Source organism: Tenrec ecaudatus, chromosome 12 (genome assembly GCF_050624435.1).
Source record: "Tenrec ecaudatus isolate mTenEca1 chromosome 12, mTenEca1.hap1, whole genome shotgun sequence".
Classification (NCBI taxonomy): Eukaryota; Metazoa; Chordata; class Mammalia; order Afrosoricida; family Tenrecidae; genus Tenrec; species Tenrec ecaudatus.
The window spans coordinates 11,656,603-11,680,479 of record NC_134541.1 but is presented as its reverse complement, the minus strand read 5'-3'; the positions used below and the strand labels follow the sequence as shown (position 1 = coordinate 11,680,479).

The window sequence follows — 23,877 nt, the reverse complement described above, 5'->3', positions numbered from 1 at the left end:
CTATAAATACACCGCCATTTTCCAAAACACCAGGCTTTTCTGACTCCAGAACACGGCGCTGCCCTCTCTGCTGGTTTTCCACCGCTCTCGCATTTGTCATCTTGGCTGGAGTGAGAGCTGCCGATTCCACTTTGGTTCTCGGCTATAAAAAGATCGCTGGCGCCCGTGGCGCTGATGACCCCATGTGGGGGCTAAGATTAGCCCAGGAGGCTGCCACCTTGCCTTAATGTGAGAACCAGCTGGGATTCCCCTTCCCTGGGAAACGGCAGCTGTTCTGCCCCACCCTCCCCAGCCCCACTGTGGAGATGGCAACGGGCATGCGTTTTGGAAAAAGCAAGGTTGAGCAATAAGGATTCTCCCACAGCAGGAGGCCCTGGGCTGCGAGGGGAATCCTAGGGTCAAAGAGGGCAGGGCTGGCTCCCTACACACCCCAGGGGAGTTCATCTCTTTCTTGGGGTTCAGCAGCGGCTTGGTCCCCCTGTCGGTCTGCTGTACCCACACAGTGTTGGCAAGTGCCCAGCGTGCTCTGGTTAGACACCACAGGGCTGAAACGGATCCTCTGTCTCCCAGCGAGCCCCTGGGGAGAGGCCACGTGTGTGGACCACCAGAAAGGAGCCCAAGTCAGTGACTTGGAAGAGCCGAAGGGTCTGGCGGCATCACAGCCGGACTCGAAGCCTTCTCACAGTAGGACGGGCCAACTCTAAGCCTTTACCCCAGAAAACAGCTAAGGGTCACGGTGCAGACGTTGGAGCCAGGCTGACTGGGGTCACCGATGGCCAGCTGTGCGCCTCTGCGCCTCTCTCGGCCGTTTCTCAGCAGTGGAAGTAGGAGAACCCAGCCCACCTCGCAGGGCTGTCAGGAGGAGCCAAATCCGTCGATGCCCATCAGGCACTCCTAACAAGCTGCTACAGGGTTTCACTGCTTTCGAATGTTGCTCTGCGCGTCTCTTGGTTGCAGGAGACACCACCCTGCTCGTCTTTGTCCTTCCTTGGTTACCGGTATTGTAACCACAACAGAGACTAACTAGATGAGTCTGTGCAAGGTGCCAAAGCCCCCATGCCGGGGGCCTGCCCCGCACCCTCTCATGCCATCTGCCCACTTTTTTAAGGGCAGCCATCGACATGCTTGGACGCCATCGAGCCCCTTGTCGGCTCATGGCGATCCAGAGCGCAACTGCTTCCTGTGTAGCACAGGCCTGGGGTCTTTCTCTCACGGAGCCTTCACCAGTGCACCACCATGCTGCCATCATCGTCCTCACTTGACAGATGAGATGTTGGCTCCAAGAGGTGAAGCGACTGGCACAGCTCCCAGGTGACAAGCCGTCGGGAGCTCAGAGTCACCACTCCCCGCGGCAGCCCAGTACAGTGCCCAGGGCGGTGTGTGTACCAAATCGCTCCCGGCTGTGCTAACTACTGAGGATCTGGTCCTGCGGAGACACCCGCACAGCGACAGCTGACATGCAGCCAGCCCTTCCTCCTCGACAGGGCAGATGCACTCTGCCCACGTCTGCTGTGACCTGGCAGTGGTTCCATTTGACAGTGGGGCAACGGAGCAGTGCTGGCTGTGACTCGCAGGCCAGTCCCTTGACATGTGTCCCCAGAACTCGGAGAGAGTTAGATGAGACCAAGGCTGGCAGAGGGCCAGCTAGGGCTGGTGCTCGATAATTCGGGAAAAAACAACACAACAAACCAAACTCCCTATCATCGAGTCCAGCCTGACTCACAGCGACCCCATGGGACAGAGTATACTGCCCTTTGGGATTCCAAAACTGCACATTTTTCCAGGGGCAGACGGCCTCGTCCTTCTCCTACGTTGCAGCTGGTGAGTTCGAACTGCTGACACATGAGCTTGGCCGCCGAAGCCGAATCCCTTCCACTAGGGGAAGCTGCGGAGCGCGCCCATCACAGGCACATGAGATTGTTCACGGGAAATCAGCAGCACAGAGGGGAGATCTTCAGGGCCACTCTGTGAAGACAAGTAACTGGCAGGCGAGTGTATCTTATTAGCATTTGCCCTTTGCCAGCAAGGCACTTGGCAAATGCTTCTTCCTGAAAGTCAGCAGAAGGCCAGCAGGCTCGATTCCCATTCCTGGAGATGCATCAAAGCAGGGAGCCTTGTGCTAACTCAGACGCTGATGTTTCGTGCCGCTCCCTGCTTCAAGAACCCACGATGGCTCCCTATTACCTTGCCCATGTGCAGACCAAGCATGGCCATGTCTCTTGCGTGGCACCAGGAGACGTTTCTGGCCCCTGGGAGCTCATCCAAAGTACCTCCCAGAGCCGACCAGCCTCAATTCTCACCACAGCAGTTTGATTGTACCTTCTCCAATTCTTGCTGTAAAGACCATTTTTTAAAAGGTTCTCTCAGCTGAAAAATAAGCCTCGCCTAACTCCAACAAGGCCTTTGCTGCAGGACATCGCACCTGGGCCAGGGCTCCTGTTCAAACTGTTTCGAGCGGTCCAGGGGAACTGAGGAAGGCCAAAACGAAACAGGACGGGTCTTTCACTCGTTTGAGTGGGAATGTTTGTGTGTTCCTGCTCAGACAGCTTGCTGCCTGACGCAGGTGCCACTGCATAACCTCAGGTGTTCACACCACACCCAGACAGGCAGGTGACTATTTCGGATGAGCCTCAGAGCTAGGAGGGGAAGCCTGGCTGGCTGGCCCCACAGGATGCCTCCCCACCCCTCACAGTACCTCCTCAGCCATTAGACCCTCAGTGACCTTTCTATCTTTTCAACCACTGCCCGAGGCCATTCATGTTCTCCACTTCCCACCACCCTCACCCTCACCTCACTTAACACCTTTTTGCTACATTGGCTTCATCAAACCTTTTAAAAATAAATCCCAGCCTCCTAGCAAGCTTTCAAAACTGAGAAAACAGTTCCCACACACTGGTTCCTGAGCCAGGCCCGCCCTGGAGGCATCTTCTCTTAAGTGGGATGTAGCATCCCCTCCCCATGGCTTGCTGCTTCCACCTGCCAGAGCATCATCTTAGCACACATGCTGGCGGATTTGAATGGGAGTCCTGGAAGGGGCTGCCCTTGGGCAGCGCACAGTCCCCACAACTGGACAATGTGCCTATGAGTATCTCCTCATCAGCTTACGGGAAGTAAGAAAATGGGCAAACACCTCCTCCCTGTCGTTAACCCACTGATCACACCCGTCAGGAAAAAGGAAAGAAAACAAGCCAGATCTAGCTAGCAACCGTCTATGAAACCATTGCGTAACATTGCTGGTCTTTCTTACTGCAGACACTTGATTTCTCATCGCATTCCCACTGGCAAAGGACATGAGCAGCCAGGAAGAGGAAAGAGGAAAGAGAAGGAGGAGAAAGAAAAAAAACCCGAAAGATAAATTCTCACAGCAAAGAAACACAAAGGGAAAGAAAATAATCAACTCAGCACCTTTTTTTTTTAAGTGCTTCTGAGCAGGGGTGGAACGATTGATCACAAGGTACTGATGAAAGTATCCATTGAACAATTTCAAGATCATTGGTAACATGAATTTAAAGCCACAAAAACGGTCCAGAAATTCAATGCTGGGGATCAACCCTAAATAAACCACAGAAGGTACATCTATGTTTCTCTGCGTAGAGATTCGTGGATACTGATGATTGATTGGCCCTAAATGTTCACTGCGGGGGTTTAAACAAGAAAGTACTTTAGAAGGATAATCGCAACGGGAGTCAATGCACATACTATGCACAGCCAGTGTGGACCGAATGAGAGCTGAGAACAACGGCTGTATCTGACTGCAGAACCTGGGTGGCCACAGGATGGGCTGAGAATGCTTGCTGTTGCTGTGCTGTACGCATGAGGGCATGAGGCCCAGAGAGATTGGGTCACTGGGAGGAGATCAGGGAGCAAGCAAGTGGCCAAGCCCAAATGTGAGGCCAGGATCTGCAGGGTCAGCACACACCTCCTCCTCTCCATGCTGTCCGGCCTCCTGTGTTAACAACAACAAAACCCTTGCTTCTCTACATGGAAAACAACCAGCAACAGGCATGGGGAGGGGAACAACCACGTCCAATACCACCACCCAGCGCCAGCTGAAATACCTCTGTGGATCGTTCTTATCAGGGTCACCCTTACAGTCGCTGTCAGCACGAGAAGCACATCCCGGGGAGTACAAAGGGCAGGGTATAAAACTCCAACATTGTCTGTGCCCAAGCCCATACCATTTACAAGAAACGTGTCATCCTGCAGCTGCAGAATGGGGAGGAGGAGGGAGCATAAAGGCTGTCTGACCTGTGGTCTTCTCGGTAAACACGACCTTGGACTCGGCCGTGAAGTTCTGCCCTGTGAGGATCATCTGCTGGCCCCCGTAGACCAGGCAGCTGTCGATGTCCTGTCGTTCAACCATGGGCAGCTCATGGGCGGACCGCTGGGCTGCGGGGGAGAGAAAGAGGAAGAGCCGTGATGAGTGGGAGTCCAGATTTTCACAGTGATGTGACACCTGACCCTGCCCACACCACACCCTGCTCACCTGTACCAGCCACCCTGTTGCCATGGCCAGTGGGGGCCCTCGCCCCTGACCACCTGTGACTCCAAGGGCCAGGCCTCTCCTTAGAGGGGAGGATGAGGTGGCAAAAATTGACATTTTCTTTCCATTATTATTTCTTTTAATAAAAGGAATGGGCAAACTTCTTTTTGCATAAGGTTTTAGTTGGGTATAGTTTCTCATCTGCTTTTGATGGAATTGAACATTTAAATCAGTGGTTCTCAACCTTGTTAATGCCTCAACCCTTTAATACAATTCCTCATGTTGTGGTGACCATCCCCCCAACCATAAAACTACTTTCATTGCTACTTCATCACTGTCATTTCACTACTGTTATGAATCGGGTGACCCCTGTGCAAGGGTCATTTGACCCTGAAAGGGGTCGTGACCCACAGGTTGAGAACCGCTAGTTTAAACCATCAGACCCAATTGCTGAAGCTTTTCAGCAGATGGGCAGTTTATTCGAGAACCTTTTCTGGTCTTCAAGACCCCCGTGGATGGCCCCTGACCTCTGACTGGGAGCCTAGAATTGCCCTCACTATTCCTCACCCTTCGTGGGCTCCCCTTGGACAGTTTGTGGTCGCTGCTTTTGCCTAGGTGGTTCAGGCCCTGTGGTTGCCATGGCTATCTCCCGCACTTCTTAGAGGGTTCCACCCCAACATCACCTCCTCAGAGGGGCTACCCTGAACCAGCCCCCCGCCCCCAGTTAGAACACCAGCACCCATCTCCATCTCCTCCTCTCCCGTGTGGCACTTCACCTGCCCTTTGCTGTTCTTTGTGGAACTGTTCACTTTGGGGTCTGTTACACAGGTAAGTCGCTCTTATGGGTTTGTCTTCCTGCTGCCCCTCACCACAAGTGGCAGGAGGAAGGGGCTTGATGCTGGGCACCAGTGAGAGGTCCAGGGTGGGGAGAAGGTGCCTGAGATAGGCAGGCAGGTAAGTGGATGATAGATACGCACATCCGTCTCAGTAGAAGTGACTACCTTGAAGCACAGACCTAGCTCTGTGTCTCAGGCTTGGCGAAGAAGGGGGATATGCAGAAGACAGCCCTCAACGAGACGGACTGACACAGCACTGCAACACGGGCTCAGGCACAGGGACAGTTGTCAGGGTGGTGCCAGTCGGGGTCGCTATGGCTCGGAATGGACTCAATGGCCCCAACAGTAACAACATATATCCCAAGACAGCCCATGGCAAACGTCTCCACACAGCTACCGTGTTGAATGCAAACAACCGGTGCGCCAAGTATTACTTTCTTTCCTTTTTCGAGCTGTGCACCCTTCTCCTGCATTCCGTTCCGAGTAGCTCAGATTCACCCGACTCTTGGGGCTCCTCCCAGATGGGGCGAGCTGGGCAAATGGCCAGGCCTTCTCATTCCAGCGGCCTGCAGGTCTGTTTAGCCAGGAGCTGGGCAGCAACGGCCCACTGAAGCCAAGATCTGATCCTTACCCTTCCCTCCAGGCATGCCTGGACCTCCAGATGGCTACCACACACACACACACACACACACACACACACACACACACACACACACACAGTGTGGCCACCGCCAAACAGCTCCTTCTGCAAATGCTACACTGGCAACATTCAAAGAGCTGGCTGGAGCCTCACAGATGCTTCCAAACATGCCTTGCACCCTGAAAGTCTAAGTTCTCGCTCAACAACCCCATGAATCGTGGTCCTTGTCCTGGCTCCGGCCACAGGTTCTCTCAGCCCAGAGACTGACTGCTGGCCACGGGTCCAGGGGGTGACTGGCAAAGTGTATGCATTTAAAAAGCCAGGTCACAGAGGCTGCTGAGGCTGCCACATGGGCTGCGGCGCTCGGCTTTTCTCTCAGTATGGGAGCTGTGTGATGCCTTCCACACGGGAGACTCGTAGGCAGAGAAAACAGCCACCACGTGGCCAGGAAACACAGGCACCTGGCTCTTCAGCTCTGCCTTTGATGAAGCAAAGAGGCAGCTGGGCCATCAGGCAGCAAGGACCATCCACTCCCGTTTTGCAAGTGGGAAGACTGAGTCAAGGCCACAGGGCAAGCCAGTCAAGGACTGGACGTGGCCAGCAGGAACTGGCCTGCAGGCCGCTCTGCACATAAGGCCTATCTATTTCCTAAGGCAGCTTCACTGACCCAGGTTTGAAGCATCGATTTCAAGAACCTGCTTATCTGCCCTTGCCAGGTTTGCATGGCCCAGCGCATCTTACGGGAGCCCTGGTGGCCTCACATTGGGCTGCTAACAAACAGGTCCACAGTTCAAGACCACCAGTCACTCTGAGGGAGAAAAAGGAGGCTTTCTACTCCGCTAAAGAATTACAGCCCCAGAAACCCACGGGGCAGTTCCCGTCCTCTAGGGTCACCGTGAGCTGGGATCAACTCGCTGGCAGTGAGAGTGGGATCTAGTCTTAACTGAAGCACATTGCCCCCTCACCCACCCCCACCCCGCACCAGATGACTGAAAGCGAAAGGGGGGAGAGAGAGAGACTCCAGTCCCCATTTCATGATGCTCCTGTCAATTCTCCACTCTTGCCACAGTGGTGCCCTGGTGGTCCAATGGTGAAGCGCTCAGCACTGACTGAACGGCTGGTAGGCTGAAACCACTAGGCAGCAAACCCTGTGGGCCCCTCCCAGGGCGATGATGGCTCAGCGATGGCCTCACAGTGGGGCACCGGGAGTCAGAATAGAGCCCACAGCCCCTGTGGACAGCAGCCAGAAGGGCCCCGTGGTGCCATCCTTTCAAGGGGGTTCTCAGCGAAGCCATAAGCTCAGCTTCCTCCTCTGTAAAGTGGGAGGTCAGCAGTCCCACCCCTCGGGCTGCAGTGAGGACAGGACGGGCGCGGCAGCACTAACAGCAACTGCTGTTTCTGCGCATGTGCCAAGCACGGGCTAGGCACTGCTGTCGGGTATTAGTATCTTACAGCGCATGCGCTGTCCCCCTCCACCTGGTCAGGTGCACTCCCTCTGGCTGTACTAGGGTTCTTAGTGCGGTGTCTGGACCCCTGCTGCCAGTAGGCTGGGGGGAGAGGGTGCAATGAATAAAAATGTCCCCAGACTGCGTGCAACCCAGTCTCACAGGGGGGGATGGACAATTGCAGGTACACCATCTTTGCAGGTGATTGGTCCAGGGCCGGGCTCTACACTGGGGATCGGTGACCTCCCCTGGGAGACCGGTAGACAAGCAAACAAGTCCAATTAGTTTCTGTGAGAGGAACGGAGGGGAAGCCAACAGCAACCACCTGCCCACCTCCGGGGGCCCCGCCTTCTGCTCTCTGATGCAAGCCCGACAGCTCTTGAGTGTAGTGGCACCCCCAGGGCCTCCGGGAGGCTTTCAGGCAGCCCAGTGGGCCCCCAGTCAGCACCTGCCCACCCCACCCCTCCATCCTCTTTCCCACTAGCTGTGTTCTGAGCAAGCCAGGAGCTGTCACCCTAAGCTGCCCCTGAAGGCTTGCTGGTGGGTGACCCCTTGACTCTCAGCTGCAGCTGAAACAAGCATGCTAACCAGGCGGTGCCCCTGTAAAGTGATTTTCCCAGGCTTCCTTCCTGCCCTGGATGCTGGCAGCCATCAACTGGCTTGGAGCTCTGGGTTTAACAACTCTGACCAGTAGGGCACAGTGGATCTCCCCAGCAGGGTGTTTGCTCTCCCTGGCCACACAGCTGGTCGGAGCCAAGGGACTGAGGGGAAGGCTCAGCTCAGGATGTCTGCGGGATCCTAGTCACCAAGCATTTGTTACTCCCTGCTGGACATGTACCTTCTCTCCAAGAACCCCAGGGGACGTGGGAGAGCATGGCCGGGCCAACAGTGACCCCTGCAGAGCTCCCCCGTAGGGGGCGGGTCCTGTGGACTACATGACAATTACAGCTGAGTGTCCAAGGAGGGCCGGATTCCAAGTGGTTCTCACCTAAGCGCTAGCTACCCGCTTGCACTGCAGGGAGACCAGAGACTCATGGAACAGATCTCACCAGCAGCCTTACCTGTAACACCCCCAGAACCAGAAACCACCCCCAAAGTCTGTCCACAGCGGCCAGACAAATCGTGGCACACCTGTACCACGGATCATTGCTCAACAATAAGGAGGAAAGAGCCACCGGCACCCACCACAGGGATGCCACTGAGAGACACAAGACACTGGGGGGTGTTCCCTGCATAATCCCATGACATGACGTTCCAGAACACAGAAAACGGGTCCATCCAGGCGATAGACATCCACACCATGGGCCGGGGCAGGTGTGTGGGGTGAGGTGTTGACTAGGAGGGAGGGAAACGTTCTGCACAATGTGGCACTGACAAAAGTGTGGACTGTGGTCATTTACAACCTGTGCGATCTAATGGGCCCGATGATCGCTCTGTGAAGAAGTGTCCGCATGTGTGTGTGTGTGTGTGTGTGTGTATGTATGGATACGTCAGTGCATCACTCCCTGTCCCCATCCCATGGGGACTGCATAGGACACAGAACTGCCTGTGGATTTCTGAGACTGTATTTCGTTATGGTACTAAAGGCGCCTCTTTTGCCAGAGGACTGGCGGGTGGTTTCCAATGGCTGACCTTGTGGTGAGCGGCCCACTGCATAACCCATGACACCACCAGGGTTCCCGTGAGTGAGTGAGTGAGTGAGTGAGTGAGTGAGTGAGTGAGTGAGTGAGTGAGTGAGCGAGCGTACATAGACCCAAATGTACATGTATATACATATTACAAAAGAGAGCGGCATAAGAATCCTTCTTATGGGGCACCCAAGGGTGCCCCACCCTCCCTGACCAAAGCGTCAAGTGAATTTACACTCTATCCTCTGCCTGAGGCAGGGCTTGGGGTCACTTCCAGCAGCTGCAAAGGTCCTTTGCAAGTTGAAGAGGAAACCCACGGCCCAAGGAAGAGTGGCAGGAATTGGAGGTTCTGGAAGGTTCTCACCGGACGAGGGCAGTCCCTGTGGACATCTCCTTTGTGTTATTGCTGCCACTGTCCCCAGCTGGGCAACGTGGCCATGTTTGGTCTGACTCCTTGTGCTTTCTACAAATGCTCCAGAGACTCTCACCACTCTGCTGGTGAAGAAAGCACTGGGAGGCGGGACCCTCTCTCCTGTGGGGCCAACGGCTTCCCCCAGGAAGGGTCCTCTCAGCAGAGGCCGTGGATAAGGAGAGGGCTGGAGGTTGGGGTGTACAGGAATCACAGGGATGGGGGCTTCAGCTCCCATGTCTGTACAATGGACCCAAAGAACCCAAGTAAATGCAAACTTTGGGATGGGGAGGGGTGGCCTTCCTATTATTTTGTAAACTCTAAGTGATTCCATGATGTGGCCAGGAGGGAGAACCAACACTCTGGGTGGAGGTGACCAGGCTGGCAAAGGTCCAGGAGTTGGCAAAAAAGCCCAGAGTGCTGGGCACTGAGGAGCCTGTGCAGTAAGAAAAGTGAGAGAGCGAGCTGAAGAGGGGTAGGCACTTGTTGAGGTCTAAGAGGGTATACCTCTCCGTGCCCTCAGGGAAGTGGGAAGCCTGGTTTTCTGCCTGGACTGGGAAGAGGTTGGAAGGCTGGAGAGGGTCCCCAAACTCTATTACCACCCCCAAGCTCAGCACGTGGCCTCATGGGGAGCAGGCTCCTTGCGGAGGTGTGGAAGGTTAAGGAAGGAGAGAGCTCCTGTGAAGTGGGTCTCAGTGCAATGTGCATGTTCAGTAGACACCCAGCGACAGAGGTGACAATGGCATGAAGACAAAGGATGAGAGTGGGGGACATCATCTACAGCCGAGGCCGGAAGCTCGGCGTGAGCAGTGGCTTCTCCCGAAGAACCAACCTGCTGACCCCTTGATTCAAGCCAACTTTCAGAAGAGGGAGAATGCATTTGTGGTTCAGTCGGAAACAAATCTACCAGGTAAGCAGAGCCCAGCTCAAAGGACAAGAACACACTTGGGAGCCAAAGGGGCCTGAGGAGTGGCCCATGCAGACATTGAGCTCAAGTGTGGCAGGGACTGATGGGCGGACAGACGCAATGCTCCCAAGGGATGAGGACAGGCTGCAGAGGCAGACTGGTTGTTGGGGTGGGGGAGGGGAGGTGTCCTCTTCCATGCTCTCGGCAAAGGGTGGGGGCAGGGAGCACGGTTATCTGCAGGCAGCAACCCACAGCAGGAAGACAGAAGAAGGTTCAGCCAGTCGTTGCTGAGAGTAAGAGAGGCAGCAGAAGAAACACTGGCGTGGTCCCTTGACAGTGCTGGTGAAGGGGGTGGGGTATGGGGTGTGGGGTGTGTGTGTGTGTGTGTGTGTGTGTGTGTGTGTGTAATCAATAGGAGTCTGCGCTTCTATCAAGTCACCCTACTTCCAAAAGGGTGGCCTCTGGTGTCTGGTTCAGGATTTCTCCACCAGAAAACCAAACTCACGGCCACCAAGTCTATTCCAACTTATGGAAACTGAGAACTCTTTATTGATCCCTAAGACAATGCAGAAAGGCAGCCGCCGAGGCACATAAGCTAGCCCTACCAGTGAGCACCAACTCCCCCCTCCCCACAAGGGCTACATCGTATGCCTCTGGTCAATAAATATTTACTGTAAAAAAGTTTATATTTATAGTCAATAAACACTTACTGAATATCTCAAAAGGGGTATGCATGGGTCAATGAGTCAATAATATTTATTGTACATGTACTGTCAATTAGTATTTGTTGACAACTAGTCAATAAATATTTATTAGCTATCTCCCCATAGTGTACATAGGCCAATTAGTGACTATTTACTGTGCGTGTACCATTAAACATTGCCAATTAGTCAATAAATATTTATTGAATAGTCTAGGAATATACCTACGTCCATTCATATTGACTGTGTTTACACTGTGTCAGAAGCTTGTGTTGCCAACTGTGGGTGTGAGGTGCTGGAGTCACATCATCCTGCTGAGAGCCTTCCTCGTCCTTGATGCCCCTCTACCTCACCAAGCAGGATCCCCTTCACCAGGGTCTCCTCTCTCTGGACAACACGCTCAAAGCACGTAAGACCAAGTCTCACATCCTCGCCTGGAAGGCGCATTCACGCTGTACTCCCTCCGAGCGAGGCTTGTTTGCTCTTTGGCACGCCACGGTGCTTTCAATATTCCTCACTGGCACCGTAATCCACAGACAGTGTTTCTTCTTCGGTCCTTCTTTTTAAGGTCCAACTTTCACATGCATATGCGGCAACTGAAAATCCCATGACTTGGGTCAGGTGCACCTTAGTCCTCAGTCACCTCCCTGCTTTTCAACACTCTAAAGTTGTCTGGTTGACAATCAGTCAATAGGTATTTCTTGACTATCTTCCCCCCAAGGATTATACAGGAAGTAAATTACTCAATGAATATTGACAGAGCAATTAGGTTCCAGTCTAGAAAATTCGAAATGAAGCTGGAACTAAAATGGCAAAAGATTCTGGGTGAGGAAGTGCGGAGACACGTGTTGGTGGCTAAACATGGTGGTGTAAGAAAGCAAAAAGAGAAGGTATTTCCCAGAACTAGAAAGTTGGAGACTCTAAGTCAGCTACCGACTGAGTAAACCTGCGTGAATCACTTTACTAAGAAAGTTTCTGGTTCCTTATCTGACAAAACAGGCAGTTGAATCAAATGCTTTTTGAAAAGGGGGAGAAAGAACACCCACAGTTTCAAGGTTCAAACAACTTGAAAACACCTGGAAGATCTTGCTGGAGGTACATGTGTCTCAGTGATGGTCCTCGGAGTTTCAGATTGACAGAAGATAAAGGTGAAGTGAAACGTGGGCCTCCCGTTCCCCACCTTGCTACAAACCGCAACCTCATCCGAGAGAGTAATTTGCCAGGAAAGGGAGGCCTTATCGGCTGAAAATCCCCCAAAGCCCTGAAGACAAGCCTGGGTTTCCCTCCAAAAATATCTTGAGATGTTCAGCGCCACAAACAGGGGTGGCACCCTTTTGTGCACAGGAGAATACAGGTTGGTGTCTGCTAGGTAGTTGGAGGAAGGGAATTTCAATGTTTTGGCAGGGATGTTTTTCAATCTTTATTTCCCTGTGTTATCTGTAGCTGGGTTTCTCCCTCTCCCTCCCTCCCTGCTAACAGTGGATAGTACAAAGGCATCATGAGATTCAACACCTTGACCTGAAACCCACAAGAAGACAGAGCACCCCTGTATCTATGTCCAATGACCAGCTCTGAGCGAGTCTGGTTATTCTCCCAAAGAAAGGTCCAGAGAGTACTGGCTTCTAATGCTGGGGGCCTGGCATCCTCAACTCTTTCTGCACTAAAAACCTTCCCTCTGTGCCTCATCAGTGTCACATAAATATGAAATCAAACCAAACCCACTGCCATCAAGTCTGTTCTGATGCACTAAGAACCCTATGCGACAGATGCCTGCAGGGTTTCCAAGGCTGTAAATCTTTACACAAGCGGACAGACCCATCTTTCACCCACGAGCAGCTGGTGGGTTTGCTTAGCAATCCAGTGTTTTTGAGCGTGGCGCTAACAATGTTCCTTGAAGCCACTTGTCTAGCCCCCAGTTAGCTCATTTTGTTAAAAATTTGTTGTATTTTTTAAGAATCCGATTTGTAGGTAATCTTTTAAAACCCAGATTTAGCCACACTGGGTCTGTGCCCCGCTGTGGAAACTGGGAATGCACAATCCTGGTCCCCAGTCTCCAGCACTCCCTACTGTCTACCACCCAATCCACCCACAGCACTCCTTCCCAGGCCTGTGGGCATGGATGTTTGTGGCCCTCCTCTGTGACCCCACGTCCGGTAGAGAGGGAGCACCCTGCAACAGCATTTACTTTCAAACACAACTGCACCAACATAAAACAAAATATTCTGAGGGGGGGAACCCCAAGAAAGGAAAAATGGTAATTTTTTTTGTTTCTGGCGCCCATTGTTCACTTATTTCTTCTTTGTGCTGTTCTAACTTACAAACCTTTCAACTGAGCTCACACCAACAATACACTTGTCCTGAAAAGCCCCCGTGACTGCGTTCGAAGTGGCTCCTTCTTTTGAAACCTGGTCCCAGGACCGGAAGGCCGAGTTCCACTTAGCGTCTTCCCGAGGGCCAGGCCCGTGGCAAAGGCTGCCAACGGTCACTCTGGACTCTGACAAGCGTCTGCCTCTTGACCGTCTGTCTGCGTGCGCTTACCCGCTGCCGACGGGAACATGCCTAGCTCATTTGTGGATCCCGGGGCTGGCCAGTGGGAGAGACCAGAGAGCTGAGTCCCAGTAATCACCCGCGAGCCAGCGAGGTTGGAGGCAGAGGAGGCAGGGTCTGGGGTGAGGAGCAAGGATCCTCAAGTTCCCACGGATGTACTGGGATTGGGGGAGGGGATGAGGGGGAGGGGGAGGGAGGGTCCACGTGAGGTGACTCACGATCAATTGGAGGTTCGGATTCCCATCAGATCAACGGTGGGGGGTGGGGGGAGTGGGGAGCGGTCTTGTGGAGGAGGAGCAATGTGGGATGAGGCGCCTCAGGTTCGCATCAGACCCACTGATGGGGCAGAGGGGGAAGGTCGCGGGAGGCACCTCGGGTGGACAGCTTCCTCATTCCCCTCCCTCCTCCCACAATATGGACGACACTCCGCTGCACGCCAGGGTCGACGCGGCGCGCACGCGCACTCCTCTAGGACGGCCGGAGGCACGTCGAAGGGGGAGGGGCGGAACCCAGCGTGACCACGTACAACGTGCTCACGCCAAGTGCTGCGTGCGTCTCCCCTTGGTAAGGGCCGAGCGCCATGTACACGCATGGGACCCGCCACACATAGTCTCGGCGCCTCCTCGGCTGCATTTATCTTCTCGTTTCCTGTGAGGAAACAGAAGCCGCGAGACTAGCTCCCCGGGCGCCTGGGGACTCCACTCGGCCATTACCCAGTGTGCACTGCCTGGGGGTCGAAGGTCACGCGGGGAGCGGCCCCGCCCCCCGGAGCCCGACTTACAGCACTCGATGGGGTTGGAGGCGCTCTGCAGGGAGACGATGCGGCCGCTGGCCTCCGGGATGTGCACGCGGAACACGAGGCGCACGCGCGTGTTCTTCCTCCCGATGTCCGTCTCGCCTTTCCGCAGCTCGATGTCGGCGTTGCGCAGCTTCAGGATCCCCGCGCAGTCGATGCTGCCGGGAGGCCGAGGGCCCCGTCAGTCCCACGCCACCAAGCCGCCTTCCTCCCGTGGCCACGGGCCTGCTGCAGCCACCCTCCGCCACCAGCAGCCCAGCCAGGAACTACCTCCGGGGGTGAAGAGGGGGCACCCACAGATATTCATGAGATCCCCCTACAGGAAATCTCATCTCTTGGGAGCGTTTTCATGCCAACTAGTCTGCCCGGCCCGGCCGGTATCTCACAAACGCAAAAAGGCCTCTGGCAAGCATCGGAACGTGGGCTGGCGGACAGATAAGAGGATCCTATCCGCAAGAACGATCACAAGTTTGTTAACCGTCCTGTGGTTCTGTGGGAGCTTCCTTGTTCAGAAATGCACGCTGAAGTATTGAAAAGTGAAGGAGCAGGATGCTCACAGCTAACTCTTGTCTTTCATGAGTGATTACCTTCTGCATTGAATTTTTGTTGCTGAAACCATGTTTCCAATAATGGACAGCATTTGGAATGAAATTTTTTTTAATGTTTTGCTGTAATAAGGGATTTTTTTTTACACTTAATGGGACACATGTACCCCAAAAGGTCGCTAGTGTTGGGGTTGACAGGTTGGGGCGTTTCTTCAGGTTCATGAAGTTTTAGAGGCCCCCACCAGATGGCAGCACTCATTAAAAGTGGGATAGGAGTTCCCCACCAAACCCTAGATATGGAAAGTATAGGTGGGCACTATATGGCCCACAGGTTATGAGTCAGATAGTTCTAGTCTAGAAAGGGAATGGCAGAGCTAATCCCCAAAAGAAAAATGGTAACAATTGGTAAGATGCTTCCTCCATCAACTCGCCCCTGTCCTCCCTCTCAGACACCTCTCTTGTCCCTTACTCAGTTCCCCCACAAGACCCACCCACTTCGGCCCCTGTCCTTACGTGGCCCTCATGTTGTTTTTTGGCTCCAGAGGAATCTCCAGGACTTTGGTGTTGCCCACAATCTTCTCATAGCTAGTGGTGGTGACAGTCTTCCCCGTGATTCGGTGCACTTGATAGAAGGCGTGGGGCTTGAGGATTCGTTCATCAGCCGTCCCAATGAAGATCTGGAGTCCCAGGGGCTTGTTTTCCATGTAGCCATGGAGCTAAAGGAGAAAGCACACAATTACAGCGTGTGCAGCAGGTAGGGGCTCCCATCCAACACACACATGAGATCAGAGCAGCTCACAGATATCCAAAAACGCATGTGATTGATGAACCTTCTAGAAGCGTATACAACAGCTTAGAATCAGTCTTGATGCCCATCCATAGGGACCTGCCTGAATAATGAATAAGATTCCCTCTGGGATGGAATGTTTAAGTAGCCATGACAAAAAAAAATGACATGTACGGAGAAGCAGCCAGTAGAGGTTGTGGAGTAGATGATGGGATGAAAAGGCCACCAAGTACTTGACAATAATTAACCCTGAAGAACAGAGGAAAGAACTTCCCTTATGCGCATAACAATATTCCACAGAACAAGCTCTGAGTCTGTCATTAAAAAAAGAAAAGACCAAAGCAAGAGTACCAGAACCTACGCTGAAAGGAAATTCAAGACAGCAACTAGCAAGATAACAGACAGCATGCAACATAAAGGAGGAGGTCAGAGAATGTCTACGGAAGAGTACATGAAACACAAGGTCCCCAGACTTAACTATTTACAATCAAATCCCATGCCCACAGACACGCCTTATGATTTTCCTGCTTTTTATCACCATCTAGATGGGGGGGGGGCGGCTTCTAAAAAGTGAGTGGACAAATTCCATTGTCTCTTAGTTCCATTTTTCCACAAGCTTTTTCTTTCTCCCACAACAAGAATATCACCCTCTTTCCTCTTGCAGGCAGGAAAACATTATCTATTTAAATTGCCACAAAATCCCTAGAACCCAGGATAGTGCTTAGCTCTTACACAAAGTATTCCAGCACATATTCATTGAGTGACTTAATAAGATCAGCCATTAGCAGCAGAAATTAAGACATTTAAACAGGCAATTCACAGAAAAACATCAATAGAACACATGTTTAGTTTGACTTGTAATCAGAAAATTGCAAAATAAACAGCCATAAAATAATATCTGATAATATCAAAGTATCCTGGAGGCAATAGTCACACAGGCACTCTCATATAGTAGATAGAGATATGAGAGGGCTTCAAAAAGTTTGGGGAAAGTATGGATTTTTTTCCCCCAAGACTTTTTTGAAGTCCCCTTGTGCATGTAGGCTGGTATGAGTAATTTGAAGCACGCTGGAGTGGTAGTAACTGAAAATTTCAAATGCACACATGCTCCTAAAAACTCACTACCATGGAGTTGACGTCAACTCATAGTGACACTATCGGATCGGGTAGGACAACCCTCGTGGGCTCTCCAGACTGTCCCTTTTTATAGTAAAAAAGCCCCCATCTTTCTATCCCAGAGCGGCTGATTGTTTCAAACTGCTGACCTTGCAGTTAGCAGCCGAACTCATAAGCAGTCGCCACCAGCCACCCTCGCTGTGGACGCTAGGGAAACACAGGGTAGACAGAAAACACATGGGACAATGTTTACGGAAACAAACAAAGTTGCATCCATCCGCTTATGACTAAAAGGGTAAGCCCTAGGTTGTGAAATACTATGAAGCATCTCTAAGTGTAAGATAAAGGTCTCTGAATTGACCCAAAACACCTACCATGAGTTGTTTGAAGAGAAAAAAATATGTGCAGTATTATACAACTTAGACAAAGGCCGAATACTTTCTGTCCATCCATTCATACATATGTCAGTGCACCAGAAAGAGGTGTGGAAGGATGCCCTCCAAGGAGACCACACCAGCATCGCCGGGGGGGGGGGGGGGGGGGGGGAGGAGCATCTCAACAGTAAGAGGACAACCAAAGGGGACTTCAACTTTATTCACATCACAATACTTGATAGAACGACTATACTTCTGGAAAACTTGTGAAGTTTAAAGTTGGTTCAGCCAATGTGAACAAGAGGAAAAAGTACACTGAGCTGAGTGTGCCTGGAGACGGGTCCCCACCCCCCACCTGAAAACCACTAGGCAAATCCTCGGCGCTTCAGTTCATTTCTCTGCCAGCTGAAGGGTGCTGTGGCGAGCGTCAGCTAACTTCGATCCTGCCTTCCTCGAAGTTCTACAAAACATCAGTAGGTTCTCCAATCAACCGCAACAACAAAAGGCAAAAGCAGGCTCTACGACAATGGACTTACATGTAGCGTCTGGAATTGTGTTATCCGGTATGGCAACCACACATGACTTGCAACTTAAATGAAATCAGATTAAAAGTCCATTGCCTTCGCTGCACTGGCCACATTTCAAGTTCTCCGCCGGAACACGTACCTAATGGCTACCGTAATGACCAGCAGGAATACAGATTTCCATCAGTGCAAAAAGCCTCATTGGGCAATGCCAATCTGCGGAGATGGAGAAGTCCGTGTATTCCCCACTCTCAACGCTATTCCGAGAGGCAGCACCATGTGACAGCTCTCGTCCTAATCCACCACTCTGACACACATTATCTGCATTCATGTCACCCCACGAGGTGGCCCAGCACTGAGATGGAAATCAAAGTCAGCAGCCTGTCCTTCTACCCCATGCAAACTGAAGAGCAGGACCCTGTGGCTTGGTGACAGATGGCAAAAGGGAGAGTGACCAGAGCGGTTTTTTTGTGTGTCTGCTTTGCACTGGGACCCAAGATAAACATATTTCATCACCCCCATCTCCAGGATTTATCAGAAGATGGTAAACACTATTGAGAAGATAGCAGAGAGAGCAAGCTTGCTGGTCAGAGGCCACTTCCTCCTTCCGAGGTGAGAAAAGCAGACGCTGCAGACTGGGTGTGCTCACAGTGACGAGCCAAGAACACCTGAAGATGACACACCGTCTCTGTCCTTCCTTGGGGTTCTATCCGAGTCCAGCCACTTCTCCCCATCCTACTGCTGGCATCTTGCCTCAGGCAAGCACCCTCTCTTGGGGTCACCTCTGCGTCCTAACTGCCTCTGGCCGGTCATGCGCAGAGCAGCCCTGTGATCTCTCCTAAGAAGAAATCAGATCCAGGCACCCCCGCTGTTTAAAGGCCAGGGATGGCTTCCCGTAGCCTCAGAATAAAACCCAAACTGGGAGCTGTGATCTAGGAAGTTTGCCACAATTTGGCCTCTGCCTTCACTTCCTCCCACTCCATGAGATTCTGTCTCCTGAACACACCGCTTTCTGACCTCAGGGCCTTTGCACAAGCTCTTCTGGATTCTGAAATGCCCTTTCACTGGCTCTCTGCACCGGGTAGTCAGCACTTTTTATCTCGCTCGACTCACCCTGTCTGCCTGCACCGAGGGGCATGCCAGTCAGCGCATACGGACTTGTGAGTGACAGATGTAGAACAGTTTAAAGAGTCAGTGGGCCTCTTTGGTACCTTGAAATTGGGCACCGAGTATTTACACCACAGAAAAATGGCAGATATCACAAATGACAGCTTCTATTTCTGGAGAGTCGAGTGCTGAACAAGTCATGAGCACAAGAGCAAGCACCCTGCCACGGAGTCGGCATGGGGACCCTGTGGGATGGCGTGCAGCTGCTCCGTGACTTTTCTGAGATTGTAAATCTTTTCGAGGGCACCCAGTCTCATTTTCCTCTTATGGTGCGGCTGGTAGCTTTGAACTGCCAACCTTGTAGTTAGCAACCCAATGCTTATCCCACAGTGATGCCAGGGCTCCTTTACAAACGGCACTGGAATCTTTACCTCTTTACCATGAGAACTTTTGGCTTCTTAGTTGTCTACCTGCTTCATCCCTCTCATCCCACCTCACTTGACTATACGGCCCGCAGCAGCAGGAGTCTTGCTGAGGTTGCTCAGTGCCGTCATACACTTCCGTGGGACATGAGTGAAGCGCTGCATTGGCCAGCAAAGCAACAGCCAGCGGACACTGGCTCACAGCATCGCAACTCTCCACAGGCTGGGCCTGCTAGGACTGCAGCCCCCAGACGCTGCCTAAGGCCAGGCAGCCCGGCCACGTCAGCATCACCAGTACAAGGATGCTCTGGACCATCATGCTGGCCGTGCCCTGAATCTACTGGATCCATAGCTGCTGGCCTGCAACTCTGGGTTAGAAAGCACGCAACAGGCCCTCAAAGGAAATAGGAACAAAGGTAATTTACATGAGCTAGGATGTCCTTCCTGCTGAAAGGGGGAGGGAGGAAGAGAGAGAAACACTACAAATAAGCAAGTCATGTTGCATCTTGAATGATGACCCCAATTCTTTAAGAAAGCTAAGAACGAGCCCCCAAGTCAAAAGCAGCCCACTGAACAAGACTAACTGCTCTATGGGAACAGAGGGACCCCGCCTCGCATGCATGAGAGAGAGCCCTCGACAAGGTAACACCAGAGAGGGGCACAAGATACATTGTTCTTTGGGTCAGATAATAGCCGACCGTCAACCCTCGCTCGGTTTCTTGATAGCGGTGTGACTTTGGGGAACCTCCTCCCCGCTTCTGAGTTTCCATTCTCTCATGCAAAAGAGGAACAGCACCCAGCCCCGCTCCCAGGGCATCTTTCGAAGGCAGCCATTGTGGGGCTGCAGGTGCCCATCAAAGGAGAGCGAGCCTTCCACGTCATGAGAGGCTGACACAGATCAGAAACGGAGGTGCTATTACAGAACTGAGAGCCAGGGCCAAGCTCGGTGAGAGACCAACGTGAAAAACCACCCAAACCATCGCTGAGCTGGGGAAAACCGGAGCACCAGCTCCAGCCCTCTGAGTGGCGGGCTGCTCAGCCCCACCGGAAGCAGACCAGTGAAGGAAGCAGCGCCATTTTGCTCAAAAGGCACCCTTTCCCTCCACTGCCCCCTCCCCCAGTTGTTGTTCCTGGGTGCCCTTAGTTGGGACCCTACAAGACAGAGGAGATCTTCCCCCAACATCCCCAACAGGATGGATTTCCTGGTCTCATCCTAAGAACAGATCTCCAGGTCTGAAGGGCGACTCCTGAAGGGCGCTTAGCCACTGTCCCACCAGGGGGTCCCCCCCTTTCTATTCCAGGACTCAAAAACTCACCACCGAGTCCATTCCAACTCAGAGGGATTCTACCAGGCAGAGTATCACTGCCCCTGGGGGGTTCCCAAGACTTAACACTTCATGGGAGTAGAAAACCTCATCTGTCTCCCAAGGAGCAACTGGTGGTTTTGAACTGCTGACCTTGTTACCAGCCAGACGCGCTTGAACACTGTACCACTAGGGGGCTCCCGTCCTATTCCAGACGGCGGTAGAGTTCTCCAGAGCTCTGGTAGCCCAGCCAGCCCCCTCGGAAGGTGGGAGCCCTGCCAGCTGTGCAGAGGAGAGACAGGAAGAGCTCCTAGCTGGAGTCGTTGGGGTCTTAGAAGATGGAACGCAGGGTCTTGTAACACAGGGATCTGCCTCCAAGGCTTCTAACCCTGTTGCCTCTGATTTACGGAGACCTGGGTCTCGTGGGGCTTTACCAAGCCTCTCCCCAAAGGGAAGGGCTCCTCAGAAGCCTGAGCTGGCACCTGTGCAAGGGGAAAGTTCTAGGCCACTGGGCTCCAGAGCCAGGGAGACCCCACCTCCTGCAGCTACGCTAAGAGCAAACTGTTTTCTGCTCTGCTCTTCCGGCAGGCAGAAAGGGTGCAGGACGAGGGGTGTCTGCTGAAGGCTCAGACCCGAGCCTCTGAGAGGTTGGGGGGGGGGGGGGGTCCAATGCTGCCCTGTCACGTGACTACCATGTACAGAGCTTCTTCACCAAAGGGACACCCCCCCCCCCAAGCTAACTGCAGGCTTGGCACGGGGGTGGGGGGGGGCAGTTTGCAAGTCATCCACTCCCTCTGCCTGCCAGTTCAGCTACTTGAAAAGTCAGACCCGAAGTTGGAAGTCCTCCCGTCGCTGTGTAATGTACACATCCCTCACTCCCTGCCAGGATCGCTGGCAGCACCATGGTTACGGAGAGGGTGGTGTAAAACCCACCCAGGAACTCCAAGGGAGAAAGGCCTGGTGATCGGCCAGAGACCCATGCAGATTTCAGCCCCGAGAAGGCAAACCCCCCTGGGACTCAGTCCCGCCCACCAGCCCCGCTCAGAGGAAATCCCCAAGAAGGTGAGAACTCAAATCAGGCCCACCAGCCCCACCCCTACTCCCAGCAGCAATTTCTCTTTCTTGCTGCAAAGATTGTGAAAGGGCATGGCCATTGGTGGATTCCTGATTTGCCCCCTTTCCAGAGGTTCATTGATAATAGAAAAGCCAGATAAGACAGGAAAATAGGGAGGAGAGAGAAAATGTCCCTCAACAGCAAGGGTTTCCCATCTGGCCTCGCAGCCCTTTGTTGGAGGCACTGAATACTTGCCATTGAATAGACTCAGCACAGCCACCCTGTCCGGGCTATCAGTCTGGAGAGCTTTACGGGTGCAAAGAGCCTCATCTTTCAGCCAAATCGTTCCTTAAAAGCAAAGAGAGTGAGACTTCGTCTCATGCACTCTGGGCATGTTATCAAGAGTGCCCGGTTCCTGGGGAAGGACAGCATGCTTGGCAAGGTGGAGGGGCAGCAAGACAGAGGAAGACGCTGAACAAGATGGACTGACACAGTGGCTGCAACACGTAAGAACAAGTGTGAGGGCAGCACAGGACTGGGCTGGGTGGGGTTCTGCTGTACATAGGGCCAGCGATGGGTCGGAACCAACTTGGCCACACCTAACGACCACATGTGCCCCTGTGCGCCAAGCTGTGGCTCTTGAGAGCACAAGGCCCCAGCACGTCCCTAGCCTGCTACCTTTGTAGACGCAGCTTGCTGGGTCTCTCATGCTTAAAACCAGCTGCTGGGGAGGCGGGGGGGGGGGGCAATTTTCGATCCAATGGACCACCTATTGATTTGCTGCTGAGCACTTAACCACTGCGCCACCAGGACTCTGTGCCCCAGCCCCACAGCACAGATTCAATTAACCCCTAACTGCTCGCTCCCAGAGCTCTCCTACTGGGAGGCTGTGCCACGTGGACCCTGGTAAGTGATACTTCCTTTAGAGCAATCGGTCGATCAACAATGCTCAGATCTTTTTAAATACTCACAGGCGGAGGCCGCTGCCACCAAGTCCGAAATGTGGGACTGATTCTCAAGATGGCAACCGGCCAAGGAAGCTGTTTCGAATTTGGCGAAAATCAAACATTAGCCATGTTAAAGAGCGTTTTTGTTGGATTGGAGCTATTAGGACATTGGTATCATCCTCACTCACTTCACTCTGAAGGCCAGGGAGAGCCTGAGGTGGGGGGGGGGGGCACGGGGTACCGTGCTGCAGTTTCCAATGGCCATGCAGCATGTGGGGAGCAGGCTTTCTTAGCCCCAATCCTGAATTTATTCTGGGGGTGTAAGAGCAGAACACAACTACCAGTACCAACCACGCCCACCCCTTATACATGTCCGTGCACACACACACAGGCATGTGCACGCACACATGTGCACACCACCCTGAAAGTACCACCACAATTTTTCCTCTAATCTGAGCCAACCATAGCAGCAGAACACATCCATCGACAGAGCGTGTGTCCATGCCTTGAGTGACGATTCTAATTCTTGCCACTTCTCTCAACCTCCCCCGCGTCTCAGACCCATCTCCACTTCCTGTTGATTATACTTCCCCAAAGAAAGCAGTCGCCGTGGACTCGAGTCTGCCTGCCTTAGCTGGATCAGAGTAGAACCCTGATCCACACAGTTCTCAACAGCCAATGCTCTGGAAAGTGATCATTCGGCCTTTCCTCCAAGGTGCCTCTCAGGGTGGCCTCACACATCCGACCTTCCAGTTCTCCTCCATCACTTCAACCCTAAGCCACTACCATTTCCTCCTCACCCCTCACACCCACCTTTCTGACAAAATCCTGATGCAATCACAGAATTGCCACGGGCTGGTTGTCAGGGGTCTATGGCCAGCCCTTTCTTCCTCATCTTAGTCTGGAAGCACCCCCTGAAACCCGACCCCACAGGCGACCCTGCTGGTATGTAGCATCACAGCTACAAGCACTCTGCCACCACACCACGGGTTACTCAGGGCAGCGTGCATTAAAATAGCAAAAGATCAGAAACTGCAGAGACAGTGGGTGAGGCTGTTAAGGGTATATTATGAAACACAACGAGGCTGTCAGCAAGAACAACTTTGCTCAGGATCAGCAGGGCCACCTCTGAAGTCCAGTGCACAGGGTGGGTAGCCCTCTGGGGTCCCCTAAGAAAACTTTACAGACTGATAAGGAACCATCTCCAAGGCGTACCCCCAACAGTGCGCGCAAACAAACTGCTTCTGCAAAGTGGGGGGATGCTTGCGCGTTGGTGTGGATGCTCGCATATGTAATGAGGCTATC

General features: G+C 52.9%; 1 protein-coding gene across 1 annotated transcript in view; it reads right to left on the bottom strand.

Moving 5' to 3' along the window:
• The window catches only part of NFATC2 (nuclear factor of activated T cells 2), a 99,201-nt gene that overhangs the window by 16,433 nt on the left and 58,891 nt on the right, over window positions 1-23,877 (bottom strand). The window contains exons 4-6 of the mRNA XM_075527700.1: window positions 15,451-15,653; window positions 14,378-14,550; window positions 4,249-4,389 (exon numbers count right to left, since the gene is read on the bottom strand). Of these exons, the coding sequence (XP_075383815.1) occupies window positions 4,249-4,389; window positions 14,378-14,550; window positions 15,451-15,653 (517 nt within the window). The remainder of the gene's footprint in view (window positions 1-4,248; window positions 4,390-14,377; window positions 14,551-15,450; window positions 15,654-23,877) is intronic.